The sequence below is a fragment of the Sabethes cyaneus genome, chromosome 3 (genome assembly GCF_943734655.1).
Source record: "Sabethes cyaneus chromosome 3, idSabCyanKW18_F2, whole genome shotgun sequence".
NCBI lineage: Eukaryota > Metazoa > Arthropoda > Insecta > Diptera > Culicidae > Sabethes > Sabethes cyaneus.
This window is the reverse complement of record NC_071355.1, coordinates 48,098,261-48,112,920: the sequence shown is the minus strand read 5'-3', so window position 1 is coordinate 48,112,920 and position 14,660 is coordinate 48,098,261. Positions and strand designations below refer to the sequence as shown.

General features: G+C 42.9%; 1 protein-coding gene across 1 annotated transcript; it reads right to left on the bottom strand.

Moving 5' to 3' along the window:
- Positions 1 to 9,066: 9,066 nt before the first annotated feature.
- LOC128742880 (N-alpha-acetyltransferase 38, NatC auxiliary subunit) lies at positions 9,067 to 9,688 on the bottom strand. Its single transcript, XM_053839370.1, has 2 exons — positions 9,499 to 9,688; positions 9,067 to 9,437 (listed from the first exon to the last, which is right to left on the bottom strand). The coding sequence occupies exons 1-2, from the start codon at positions 9,547 to 9,549 to the stop codon at positions 9,153 to 9,155; spliced, it is 336 nt and encodes a 111-aa protein (XP_053695345.1). The 5' UTR covers positions 9,550 to 9,688; the 3' UTR covers positions 9,067 to 9,152.
- Between the last annotated feature and the right edge of the window lie 4,972 nt (positions 9,689 to 14,660).

Sequence of the window (14,660 nt, the reverse complement as noted above, 5' to 3'; positions counted from 1 at the left end):
ATTAAGTGAGTAAAATTCTTTCAAACGTATACAAACAAATCTTAAAATAACTGTATCTGTATCGAAGTTTACCTCTCCCGAAAAAATCGAGTGAATCTGCCCTGTAGTATCCGTCGTGGCAGATGAAAGTCGAATAACGACGATACTTGATTAAAGACCCGCTTCAGACCGCCGATAGCGCCGTTCATACTGTAGTTAGTGCGACGAGGTGGCAATCTCAACAATGCATTGTTCCGCAACGCTCGTGGTCGAACATTTACGTTAATCTGTCCCAGCAGCGCGGGGCAGTCAATTCTCCCTTGTAAGCTATCCGCGATAAACAGTGCTCTGGAGCTAGCCCGACGAACACGGAGAGGTTCTAGATCGATCAGTTGACAGCGGCTTTCATAGCTAGGAAGATGGAACGGGATTCTCCATGGCAATTTCACAAAGCGAATCTAAGAAATCGACGCTGAACGGACTCGATTTTTTCAGCGCTGTTGTTGTAGTTAGAATTCCAAACAGACGAACTGTATTCCAGAACTGACCGCACCAGCGAACAGTATAGCGATTTGAGGCAGTATATGTCAGAAAAATTTTTCGCGATCCTAAAGATAAAGCCTATGGACCTTGAGGCTTTAGCGGCAACATACGAGATATGATGTTTGTACGTTAACTGCCAATCTAAGATAACGCCCAAGTATTTAGTATGCAAAACACGTTCAATTACTGTGCCCTCGAGCGTATAACGAAACAGGATCGGATCTTTCTTACGGGAAAATGTGATTGCTGAATACTTCTGCGGGTTCACTATCATACAGCCCAAGCAACAATGTAAGTTTTATTGTACTCTTATGGTGGTTTTCAAGACCAATTTTGGTCTTAAATGCCATCATAAGAGTGTAATAAAACCCAAATTGTTACTTGGGAGTTCACGTCGCACCAAGTGGCAAAGGCCTCGAGTTGATTTTGAAGAAAGTGACAGTCGTCAGTCGAGCGGATCCGGATGTACATTTTAAGATCATCTGCATACGAGAGTCGTGGGCCCTTAATGACCAAACGCTGACGCTGTTGAAATAAAGCAGAAAAATCAGAGGACCTAGATGGCTTCCTTGAGGTATACCTGATGAGGCAACCACCAGCTGCCGATCGGTGAGATACGAGCTAAACCATTGCAAAAGGTTACCGTTAACACCCAGTCTATGTAGTTTTGCAATTGTGATGGCATGGTTTATCTTGTCAAAGGCTGCCGACAGGTCGGTGTACAAAACATCTGTTTGAGCTCGTTGTGCCATACCCTCCGTTATGTATGATGTAAGACACAGCAGATTAGTAGTGGTAGAACGCTGGAACGTGAAGCCATGTTGATCAACACTTATATATTGCTTACAGTGGGAAAGCAGAGGTTCCATGACCACCAGCTCGAATAGTTTCGAGACTGCGCTCAACGATGTGATGCCTCGCTAGTTGTCTACATCTCGTTAACTTCCTTTTTTGTATACAGGGAACATACGTGCAAATTTCCAACACGACGGTAAAATCCCACTGGAAATGGACATTTGAAATAAACGAAGCAACGGTGTCAGCAAGCAGTCTATGTGTCTCTTCCGGAATACGAAAGGTACTCCATCGTCCCACTGGAAATGGACATTTGAAATAAACGAAGCAACGGTGTCAGCAAGCAGTCTATGTGTCTCTTCCGGAATACGAAAGGTACTCCATCGGGTCCAGGATTGAAGCATCGGGTCCAGGATTGAAGGACAACTTGAGCATGGTCGCAGCCTTCGAAATCATCTCGACATTGATGTCGATGGCACCCAGCGTTTGACCATATATTGGAACGTTGTTGGCTGCTAGGGCAACACGGTCCACGCTCAATACCTCAATGGTGAAAACACTTCTTGGAAAAGAAACGGCATGTATCCTGAGGAGTGGCAGCAATTTCCCCGTTGTATTCCATTAATGATGGGAGCCCGGACTCTTTGCGATGCTCGTTTACGTAATTCCAGAAAGACTTCGGGTGCTGCTTCAATCTTCGTTGAATACTGCGTTGATAACGCGAAAAGCATTGGCGACTAACTTGCCTGTATTAATTGTTTATCCTCGTATAGCGGAGTTTTAGTGAAAGCATACGAAATTTCGTAAATCGTTTTAATGCTGCTCTTTTGTATGACTTCAGCCTGCGTAGCTCATTCGTGTGCCAAGAGGGATGAGATGTACTGCGGAGACTACTTTTCGGTACATGTCGATCAATAGCATATACAGCAGACCCCCGTTCGTTTGAGCGATTGCTCATGCAAACTAACGGGGTTCGTTTTTAATTTGAGCTACTAGCAACCCTAAATATGCTGAACTGGCCGCCCTGCTCTTTGTTATTGTTTTGGTGGTTTGATTTAGTCTCGTTTAGTTGGTGGTTGCAAGCAGCGAATATGTTATTCTCCGATCGGATTTCTATCGTAATCGTTGGGAAACGAAATGTGAAACTGATTAAACTAGGATCAAACACGCTAGATCAGTACAAACAAATCGTGGTTATGTGCATTGTCTGCGAAGACAAATGATGCCATGTTGAGAATGACATTTGAACCATTTTTAGTTTGCACATCGTGCAAACCAGCGGGGTTCAAATTAAAAAGTGTTCAGATTAAAAACGGTCAAACGAACAGGGGTCCACGGTATCAGGACATGAGTGAAGGTCTGCGCAACGGCTTCGACATCGTCGGGATCTAGTGTGTTTGCCCAATCAATACTAGACAACAAATCATTGATGCTTTGTTGATCAGCTTTACGGAAATTATTTGCGATAGCAGCTGGACATTCATTGAAGTCCTGAAGGAGCTTATCTTCTATGCAGACGATCAGAGGAGGATGGTGCGGAACTCTCTTGATTAACAGACATGGAGCCGCTGAGACGAATGGGGCCTTGTCCTGTGAGCTCACGAAGCAGAGGTCTGACGGTCTTGACGGTTGTTCTCGTTGACGACATGATTAACTTGATGAAGCATTGCAGCACTATAGTTGTCAAGAAGATTAATTGCACCGGCATGGGTCGTAGAGTTTTCAGAATCAGGGTAGAGGAAACCGCTATGGGCAGGTTTCAACGAGATATCTGGCAAATTGAAGTCGCCCAAAATAACTATCTCATCGAGCGGCGTAGCGTCCCTCATATCTGAGTAAACTGACTGGCAGTGAGCGTCGATTAGATCGTTGTCCCGGACACGATCAGGTGGGATGTATATGGCACACAAAAAGAGGAAGCGATCACTCAGCTTGATGGTCGTCCAAACCTGTTCTACGCAGTTCCATGAATCCTTTTCAATTACTCTTGCTTTCAATCCACGTCGAACAGCTATCAGAACATCACCGTCAGTACATTTGTGGCTGTTGTTAGGATTCCGATCACAACGGAAAACTTCGTAATCGGATCCAAAGACTTGCCTGAAAATCGTCTGAGAGTTAAGCCACGTTTCGCAAATGACGATGATATCATAGCAGCAATCCGATACGACTAGTCGGTAGTCTTTAATATCGGAGTTTATTCCACCGGCGTTTTGATAGAAGACTAGGACATCTTGCTTGCGACTTGGGGTCGGAGTGCCATTTTCCTCGATAATTACGAATGTGTCGGAAGAATGCTGTCCACTAGCGAAGCTGGAGAAGCCCCGCCGCCGTCGTTAGGCTGCGTTATCCTCGCGTCTGTAAAAGGTCGGGCCGAAACGGAGCTGGCAACGTTGCCCGCAGTGCTGTGAATTGGATTGACATCAGACAGCGAATGAACTGATTCTCGAGGATACTTGCCAGAGGAAGCAAGTTCGAAGACACTAGCATCACCTGGTGTAGTCTTCGCGCTACGCAGAGTTAGTCACTATAAATTTAGCAATACACTATAAATTCCCTTTATATTATCTGACAACAGCACCAGCGCTGGCGAGCGGTGCTCTCACGCAGCGACTGTTGTTTGAGTCTTGGCTTAAGTGAAAGTTTGAAATGGTCGTTTTTATTGACGATGGAATGAGGCTTCAGTGTTGCGTCTGTTAGTCTGTGATTCTATCTCGTCATGACTCTGAGATATTCCAAAAAAATCAATTTGTTTATTATACACGCCACCTAACGTATTAGTTCCGAATTTTGTTGGCCGCGGTCAGATGTATCTTGTCCAAATAAACAACTTTGTCGATGGCAGCAACCTTCTATCTCTTCACAGTCCCGAGATACTAGAGATTCTAGCAGCGAAATTTCAGAATTATTTAATTTGTTCGCCATTTGCGCCATCTAGCGAATCAGTTCTCAACTTCGTGGTTCGTTCCTAGGTGCGTCTTGAGAAGATAAACAACTTTGTCTAAAACCGTAACCTTCTTTCTCACACCAGTTCTGAGATATAAGCAATATTTTTCGCCGTGTGCTCAGCACACGTCGGGCCCGCTCGAGTAACTTTTTTTAGCGCGACTGGTCTATGGTTAAGTTTACGGAGTTCAAGCTGCTCAATCAGCACTGTTTCGCCACCTGCGAAATTCTGCGATTTGCGAAATTCCATTCATCGTCCTTGTTTCGTTGCCTAGGTCATTTGTAATTGGTTAAACAACACACTCGACTAGAGATTGAGAGCTGTAGTGTTCGACTCTCACCTTCGCTAAGTCTATATTTTTGGCCTAATATCAAGAACTTTTTGTGTTTGACTGAATCTGTATTTTTCGCATTAAGCATTTATTCTTCCCCAACAGAAAAGTAAGCCGACTGCTATACGCCATTAGAAAAATAATTAGAGAAAGCATTTTCTGGAATTTCCGTAGCAGTTTTATTTAGGTAGATTGCTTTTTTTCCATGTGTGCATTTCTTTTTTGCTATAATCGCTATTGAGTGAGCGATATGCTTACTAAATTTTATGCGTGCTTGTGTGTATTGAGGTTTACCCTTCCTTCAAAGCTTGATCTACTTTACCCACTTATTCCTCGCTACCAGTACTATCCCATATTATAGCCGTCCCTGGCGAGGACATATCCGTACCTCTGACCAGTACACTTAAACTATAGGAGGGACATTTGCACTGTCAAGAGGCTTCAGAGGGTAAATTTAGACTTCAGAATGAAGGAAGGGTAAATGGAGGGGCCTGAGAGTAAACCCATGCTAAAGTCACTTGACATCGAATGGCTTGATTCTACTAAGATTCGAACCCACGACCACTCGCTTGTCAAAGCAGACTCGGTAACCTTGCGGCTACGGAGCCCCCCCTTGCTTTACTAGAGCCACACTACCGAGTCTCGTGATGGGGATGTCATCTTAAGTATAGTATCGAAACAACATATTTTTACAATCAGTCGCCTAATTCGGATCAAACGTTATCGTCAGCCGCTCCTCACCGGGAGTACAACTACGCACTTAGTTGAGGGCTCGACCAGCCATCAAGAGCCACCCCTGACATTGGAATAGACACTCAAGGCTGACAAAGATATGCCACATTGCTACACTCATCATTCGCACGCGTGCCTTCTTCCCTGTCGGTATACGACCTTAGTTTCCACCGGGGCTGGTTACCCGACCTCCGTTACGGTTGCTCGTATTCTATCTGCCACAACGAGGGGGTAGGAATAGGAGTTGCTGGATAAGAGGCTAAAGACTACCATGGGGTCTATTTTAAACCGGCAGGTACGCCCGTTCCTGCGAAACTGTGTTACTGTGTCACGTATTCCCGAGCAGACACGAACACGAAAAGCAAAATATTGTCAAACTGTGTTATGCCAATCGAATAACACATATCAAAATTTGGTCTTGTTTTGACTGACATAAATTTATTCTATTATCAACAAAAAAAATATTGCTCCTTTAAGGCTAAAAGAAAAGCTACTTGTGTTAATTGAATAACAAAGCAATAACATGACTGCACAGACTAACAGACGTAACACTGAAGCCTCATTCCATCGCCAATAAAAATGATCATTTCAAATATTCACTTAAGCCAAGACCGAAACAACAGTCGCTGCGCGAGAACGCCGCTCGCTAGCGCTGGCGCTGTTGTCAGATAATATGCAAGTAAATTTGCGTAGCGCGAAGACTGCACCAGGTGATGCTAGTGTTTTTTCCAAGTTTTGGGGGTGTCATTGAAACGATGTTTTGACTAACTATTTTATCTCTACAATTCTATATCTCTAATCTCTATATTTTACTTTATCTCTATGTAATTGATATGCCAAGTGCCAAGTACCAGCCAAGTGAGTCTCATTTAGGTTGTTTCGTGTTTTTTTTTTGACTACCCGTCCGATAATGATCCACGATGCAAAAGATACAGTGTATAATTCGACTATTGTTCTACAGCATCACTCGCTGCCAACACGCATCAAACGAGGCCCATCTTCACTTACATTTGCACAGACCTAGCCTAATTGGTGAGTTATGTGTCATCCATTGTTAAATGGAGTAAATTCAACATTCTTACGCATTAATAGCAGTGCGAGCACTAATTAGGTGCGAATCTTCACTAACAATAGAACATCAAAGCGTGCACCAAGACTTCCAAACAATGAACCAGCGCATATCTAACGGACAGCCCTTGATTCGTAATAATTATGATCTAAACACGAGCATCGTAGACAGAAGATAACGAAGAACATGTTCTGTTCAGCCCAATGCAACTAATCAATGTGGTTGTTAATCCGTCACACGAAAATTACGTTGTCGTATCAATGGGGTGCTGAACGGGCGTGTATGTAACTTGCAGATTAAACATAAACAGAAATGTGCATTTGGACAGTTGAGCCCCCTGGTGAACATGGTTAACCACCATGACAGAGGGAGGCGACCGCAGATTGCTACTATGTAGGTACCACCTATGTTGGGAATCTCGTGATCTCGCACCGTATGTCTGGGTCAGGGTAACACCTGTTGAGCAGTGCGGAGGAGGACGGGTAGCTCAGCTCGTAATTAAACATTGCAAAAAAATGCAATTAATTCCCACTGTGCACCCACAAGATGTAAGTAATGGTTGTACAATGGAATCTTGATCGAATTATCATACGACCGCCAACCGATAGCGGATTAGTGGTTAACGAGAAGGCTTTTTATCGCTGTTAATTGAAAGCAAATAAGTTTGTGCTCAAGTACGGTAGTATCTAAGCTGCACAAATCAAGAACATTGTATGATTGTATATGACCTTGCGTTAAGACTTGTCGGTGGGCATGTAACTACAATTTAAACATGTACAGATTTTTTCCGCAAAAAGCATTCTAATCCTAAAAATTGTTCATTGGAATTTCAAGAAACTTCCATTCGAATATAAAAAAACTTGGGAATTGTTTCTCACGTGATTGCGGTCTAGACAACGTCTAGACTTTTAACTGAAATCAGACAATATGTAGAAAAAATATAACAATAGTTCACCAACGACGATGAAGATGGTAAAAGTATAAATAATAAAATTATTATTTTAACGCGGTTTAAATAACAGAATCGTCGTCGAAATCTCAGTTTTTACGGTACTTTTGAAAACAATAATTCTCAGTAAAATGGTACGGGATATTATGGCTTTCGTTTCAGTTCTAATGATTCTTCATTAAAGATCGCATCACGTTACGTTCGCGTTCCGGGAATTGGATAGTTTTTCCACAAAATCTGCGAGATTGTGTCAACTTCCCTCAAGAATTAAGGACAAAAGGTTCTTTGTGAAGTATACAAAAATTCATATGGAAAAAAATCTATGGATGTGACCTATTAGACAGAAACTTATGCGCTGACGATGGTAGTCTTTGGAACTAGCCGAAAGGTGAGTTGACAGTTTGCTTGAAGAATCGGAAAAAAGTTCACTTTTTTAATTTTCTTAACGTATAGTGAAACAATGTACAAGTGAATTTTTTTTTTGCAAAATGTTAGAAAATCGAGTACTTTTATTTGATATATACTTTTTCAATGGTTTGTTTACAGTATATACGAGAAAATAATGTTTTTGTATACCTGTGCGACAAAAGAAATTAACAAAAACCAGGCTATTGCAAGCAAAATATATGATAACCAAAGAGAACATTCCTATTTTCATGCTGGGCCGGAGCAACATGGTTCGCTTGGACTGACAGATGTTTAAATCTCTAGAACTTTGGCTTGAACCAATACAAAACAAGCATAAAGATTTTGCAAAGTAGAAAAACCTCCAATAATATGCAAAACCCGATTTAGGATCCCTCCTGTGTTCGATTAGTTAAGTCGGCATACCAACTTTTGCAGTATTCTTCAAATTTATGCTCTTTCAATTCACTATTCACTATTTTAGTATTTTTAAAATATCTTGCAAAATAGCAAATTTTTTACAAAACCTGATAAAAATTTAGTTAAGTTTTCAATCGGAAACTAGCTAAAAATTAAATTTACTGAATATTTTTTTAAATATACTGCATCTGACGTTTGTTTTCGTTTTTATCACCATCCCAGCAGGTAGCGCCATACTCGAATCCGACAATATAGATTTTATTTTATCCATATCTTATCACCATATCGTATTCTAAGAGCACGATCCAAGGCTTTCAATATGTTGGTTTCAAAGTGAACATGAACGACATGAACCGAGCATCACAGCGCCTCCTGTGGTTGGTTGCTGAAACAGTAACGTTTCTTTCCTTTCTAAATGAGCCAACTTTCATTTATTGAACAACTACCTACCGAAATGTGTGACAGTGACAGCTGATATAGAGTTCATGTTTACAGATGTAAACAAAAGCAGAAATCGCCGAAATCGAATTTACGGAATTTACCTGTGGTGACATAAGTACCAACGAAAGACGGGTTAAAAAAGCAGAGCAAATCTATCAAGTGCATCGGTTCCTCCCTACAGTAGTGATGTCTTTCCCGGACAAGGAAACACGAACGGCGTGTTGGCTGGCCCGTGACGAATACTGGGCATGCCTGGAACGGCACGCACCACAGCACAGTTCAACATCCGGCGCGCCGGAACCACAGCAGTGCATAGCGTTACGGAAAGTTTACGAGAAAAAGTGTCCTGCTCAATGGGTGAAACACTTCGACCGAAAGCGAACGTTCGAGCAATTCAAACAGAAAATGGCTAGTGGATACGAACCTCTAGACGATAAAAACAAGTAACGTTAACTTAAATAATAAACGTGTTCAATTTAATACATATGTAGCAAACATATACGCATTGTAGAATATTGCAATAAATTAAAGCACTTAAGAACTAATTCGCATTGACCAGATTCGCTTCGTCTATTTCGATCGAAACGATGTACCGCCCGGGAATCATCACAAGCCCAAGTACCCGTTCCTCTCCACCGTTCTCGGTAAACTCACTGGTAAGCCCAAGAATCACGTTGGCTTCGGCATCCGTGCAGACGAACATTCCGATCAGAATTCGACCGTCCGTCATCTTTATCCGAAACGTATTGTTCAGCCAGGATTTCAGTTTCTTCCGGCTGGGATTGGTTTCCTGTTCGACCTCCGCTTTGTGGATGTTACGTACTTTCTAAAAAGGAAACCGTGCTATTAGTGGAAATTATGATAATTACGATATGTGATTAAAATACCTGTATTTTTTCCCACAATTCATCGCCGCTGTCCTTCTCGTCACTGCTCATTTCTTGGTCCTGTCGTAAAGCTAATTCTTCCAGATATTGGTTCCGATTTTATCCTTTCAAACCAACAAAATCGGAGAACAGAAAAATCCTACTCCTACCCAAAGTAAATTGATATATACCAATTAGAGTGACTATATACAGAGTGGCGACAAGTCATCCCAAATGTATGCAATGCGGTTTTTCCAATGTTTTTCTTTTTCTTTCCTGCATACGCGTTGGATAGGTCGTCTGCTCGATTGGAATGACACTGACAGATAATTATCATTCCAATTTTGACATTGTCGCCACTCTGTATATAGTCACTCTAATACCAATATATCAATTTACTTTGACTCCTACCAAAGAATTTTTGTTTTATTTTGTTTGATCAGAGTTGCTAAATTTTTTTTGAGATATTTGAAATTTCCTTAATTTTTCATATTTTTATATGCGAACAACGAGTATCACAATATTGACGAATATACATTAACAATCTTAATTACTTCATCTGACAATCTGAAATACATATTTTCAAATAATATTAACATAAACCCAACAAAACTGCACTTTGAAATGTATTGAAAAGGCTGAAAAGTGTTAAACTCAGTTGCATTTTAAATACTTGGCAGCTGTGAATGTCAGTGAAACAAACGCACGATGACAGAGTACAAGGTGAAAACATAAAACCGTTTTGTTTGCAAAACCGACCGCTCGAGGCGCTGGAAAATTATTTGATTGTGGTATCGTGGATTACAGTGTAATAATCGAAATTGGTTATTTAAAAACACGCAAAAGCCTCTATTAAGCTCCATTGCAGCTTTGAAAGGAGCTACCCAAGTAATAATTTCAGGCTGATCAAACGCTTTTATAGCTGAATTTATTCTACCTGTGGCTGAACTATGGTTTAGTTTTAGAAATAAAAACCTTTTTTCAGCTCTTAAACACGTAAACTTGGTGATTTTATCAAGCTTCGGGCTTGCTAATAGCTGCTTTCGAAGCTGTAATGAAGCTTAATAGAGGCTTTTGCGCGTTTTTAAATAACCAATTTGCGCAAAGCTGAAAACAATGCGCACAGAGGTTATGTAAAGGGCGAAATAATTGCTTAACAAGTGTTTTTTTTTTCTGCCTCAAACAAAATAGGTTGTATAAGTTCTCCAATTTCAGCTGAATCAGTATTGTAGAATTGTTCACATAAATTTTATTCGATGCATATTCAGCTATGGCTGAATAATAATAGCTGCTAAAATGTTTAATCAGCGCATAAATGTTCTGTGGGAGGGCTGTTTATTAAGATGACAAATCGTTTATTCAGCTAGTATAGCACAATCATTGTCAATATTAACGGGTTGTGGAGCGATTGAAGACGCGCCTAATCTGCTTGTGACATTATTATGTGAAGCAGATGATTTACAGCGCATTCGATGGCTGCTTAAACACTTATAGAATACAGAGGCCTTTGCTTAAATTTATGCAGCGTCTACCACCTGTATTCAGAGTTAAATCAGCTATAACCAAACCAGTAGCATTTTAATTCAGCTTCGGTGTTTGTTGGGAATGAACCAAGAGTTCGCGCGTCTCTACGGCAAACCAAGTATTCAGAAAGTGGTTAAAGCTGGACGGATAGGTTGGACAGGACATGTTGCTAGAATGCCGGACAACTATCCTGCAAAAATGGTTTTCGCATCGAAGCCGGTAGGAACAAGACAAAGAGGGGCTCAGCGAGCGAGGTGGCAAGACCAGGTGGAGCGAGATCTGGCACTGGGTGCTCGCGAAACTGAAGACCATTTATACTGCGCCGGTCTTGTCGTTAGACATTAGGCCAATCAAGTAAGTAAGTACAACCGAGCCTGCGCTCCCACCGTTAAAAAAAAATTTGCTGGGCATATGGTCAAGTCACCGGTCCCAACTGTCAGTCTGTGACATGGAACACTGTTTGCAGCATTAGAAGGAGGAAGAAGAAGAAGAGCCTGCGCGGATCCTTTGGCACCAAAACCACCCTCGGGGTGCACATACAGGGAAATAGTGGATGCTTTCAGCATAGCCATAACTACGACTGATTATCCCGTTTCCTTGCTAACTACGGATCAACTGCAGACTGTCCGCGCCGTTCTTCGGGATCACATTGCTGACCAGGAGACTACAGACGTTAAGCCCAAGTTCAGGAGCTGCCAGTTCAAGAAAGGCTAATGGCAAATGGCTGGATCAAACGGCATCTACTCTCGTGCGTCCCGTGGGAAGGGGCACAACTACGAGCCTACGACACGAAGGACCTGCCGAAGGCACATACCTTCATAAGTCGAAGTGGAGCTATCGACTGTTTATGATTCCAAACTTTATGTTTTCGGCAGGACAGTCATACGGCAAAGCAAAAAGACACTTATTTATTCTATGCCCGACGTTTCGATGTATTTAACATCTTTCTCAAGGAGTTAGAACCACGTATCGTATTTTGTCTGGTGGCTTCTGTAGAAGGTTTGAACTAGTCACATTGATAAGTAATACTAGCATTAACCGAGTGTATTCGAACGAAATTCTTGCGGATCGTTTTAACATACACCCTGGCTGAATCGGTACTCTATTTGGCCAAATACCCGTAGTCCTGACGACTAGAGGAAGCCCATTTTCCAGGGGATATGGAAGACGTACCATCGCCCGAGATTGATACAGGCTGGTACATCGAGGCTAACTAACCCTTTAAAGAGAGAACAATTCAGGAATCCGATGAAAACCAAAAATCTTCTGCTACAATAATATGCAGTCTCCGGTGAAACTGGATATCGCAGCTAGTGACCTACATGTAATGTAAAATCACAGATGCATATAACACAAATTGCCCAGTAAACTCGCGATCAGTGCCGTAAAGTGCGTTGGTGGAATGAGACGCTTAGGCGTCTGTTCAATACTGCCAAAATCGTAACCCAAAGTCTGCAGAGCTTCCTTTAACAAATGCCTCATTGAGCTACGTAAGACCAAAAAGTAATCCAGAGTTAAATTTTGCGATAGTATTCAGACTCTGGCTGAGGCTACGCGTCTGTAGAATGCAATATCTAAAGACCACAACAATAATTTACTTTACTTACTTACGTGTCCATGTCCGCCGGTCCGGCAGAACAAAGGGATGAAATCAGAGATCTCCACTGCTGACGGTTACCCGCCATGGCTTTTACCTGTCGCCAGGACAGGTTCTCGTCTACAACCCGGATGTCGTTGGCTAAGCTCCGTCGCCATGAACCTCTGGGTCTGCCTCTTCTACGCTGTCCTTGTGGATTCCAGTCGAGTGCTTCTCTGCAAACCTCGTTCGCTCATTTTCTCAAGGTGTGTCCGATACACTTTCACCTACGTTCACGAATTTCTGTGGCTATCGGCCGTTGATGACACCGACGATGGAGTTCCTCATTGGATATCCAGTTGTCAGGCCACCAGGCACGAATGATGTATCGCAGGCACCGGTTAATGAATGCCTGAAGTTTTTGCGTTGTCTCCCCTGAGACACACCACGTTTCGCAGGCATACAGCAGTACGGATTTAACGTTTGAATTAAAGATTCGGGTTTTCGTACGTAGAGTGATTTGGTTTGAGCGCCAAATGTTTCGCAGACCTGCAAAGGCACCGCTGGCCTTCCTGATCCGTGTGGCTATATCAGTCTTGGTACCACCATCGAGCGTTGTTTGGCTACCAAGATATTGAAGGGCTTCTACCTGCTCAACTTGTTGTCCCGCTACTGTGAAGTTGGAGGAATTGTCAGTGTTTACTACCATAGACTTAGTTTTCGCTACATTGACTGTGAGACCTGCTGCCTGGGAGCTCTCGGAGAGGTCATCTAACTTGCTCTGCATATCGTTTCGGCATTGTGCGAGCGAGACAATGTCGTCGACTAGGTCGAGGTCATTGAGCTGCTCCATCGTTAGAGGATTCCAAGGCAATCCTCGATTTGGTCTACTGTCAATTGCTCCAACTAATATCTCATCCATAACGATGAGAAACAGAAGTGGTGATAAAATGCAGCCCTGTCTCACGCCAGCAGTAACCCTTATGGGGTCGGACAAGACGCCGTCGTGCAAAACCTTGCACGAGAACGCCTCGTACTGAGCCTCGATGAGATGGACTAGCTTATCTGGAACTCCTCTACGCCTAAGTGCGCCCCAGATGTTTTCGTGATTGAGTCGGTCGAACGCCTTTTCGAAGTCAACGAACACCAGCAGAAGAGAGTCCTGGAATTCGTTGATCGGCTCCAATATAATGCGGAGCGTTGTGATATGGTCTACACATGATCGGCCAGCACGGAATCCAGCTTGCTGCCGCCGGAGAGTAGCGTCGATCTTCTCCTGGATCCGGTTGAGGATTACCTTACAGAGTACTTTGAGAGTAATACAGAGCAACGTGATGCCACGCCAGTTACCGCATTCCGTTAGGTCTCCTTTCTTAGGGACTGTCCTTTCTTGATGACGGTCCATTGCTCTTCGACGGTTCCACCAGGTGGCAGCTCCGAGGCTCGAGATTCAAGTTGTTCAACAAAGGCCCTTTTCACCTCAGGATTCCAATCGGCGGACGTCGTAGCGACACCCAACTTTCTCCTCCCGTCGTTGGACACGTGCGACGCGCAGACGTATCTCAGCGATAACAAGATGCTGTTCGGATGCAATATCAGCGCTGCGTTTGTTGCGTACATCAAGAAGGCTCCTTCTCCATTTCCGGCTGATGCAGGTGTGGTCGATTTGGTTTTCTGTTCGGCCGTCGCGGGAAACCCACGTGACTTTATATACTGGTCTATGGGGGAAGAGCGATCCACCAATGACCATGTCGTTATTACCACAGAATTCTGTAAACAGCTCCCCGTTTTCGCTCATCCCAACAAACATTTTTGTTTAAGAGTAGTTTATTCAACTATTGTATAGCTAATTCCAATGGAACAAGCGCTTGATAAGCTGCTATACAACAAAAATGTTCCTTGGGATCTCTCCTAGGCCATGGCGTCCCATGACGCGTTCAAGGTCCGCGTTGTTTGAGCCAATCTTCGCGTGCAAGTCGCCCATGTGAATTTGGATGTCCCCCTTCGGGATTTTCTGAACCACGCTGTCCAGCTGGCTATAAAAACTCTCTTTCTCCTGCAGGCTCCACAACAATAATGGTCT

Bases quoted from the DNA above. Each gene is read 5' to 3' on its own strand.
- LOC128742880 (XM_053839370.1), bottom strand. From the start codon at position 9,549: ATGAGCAGTGACGAGAAGGACAGCGGCGATGAATTGTGGGAAAAAATA. The intron at 9,438-9,498 runs GTATTTTAATCA...TTTCCTTTTTAG, and splicing joins AATTGTGGGAAAAAATACAG to AAAGTACGTAACATCCACAA.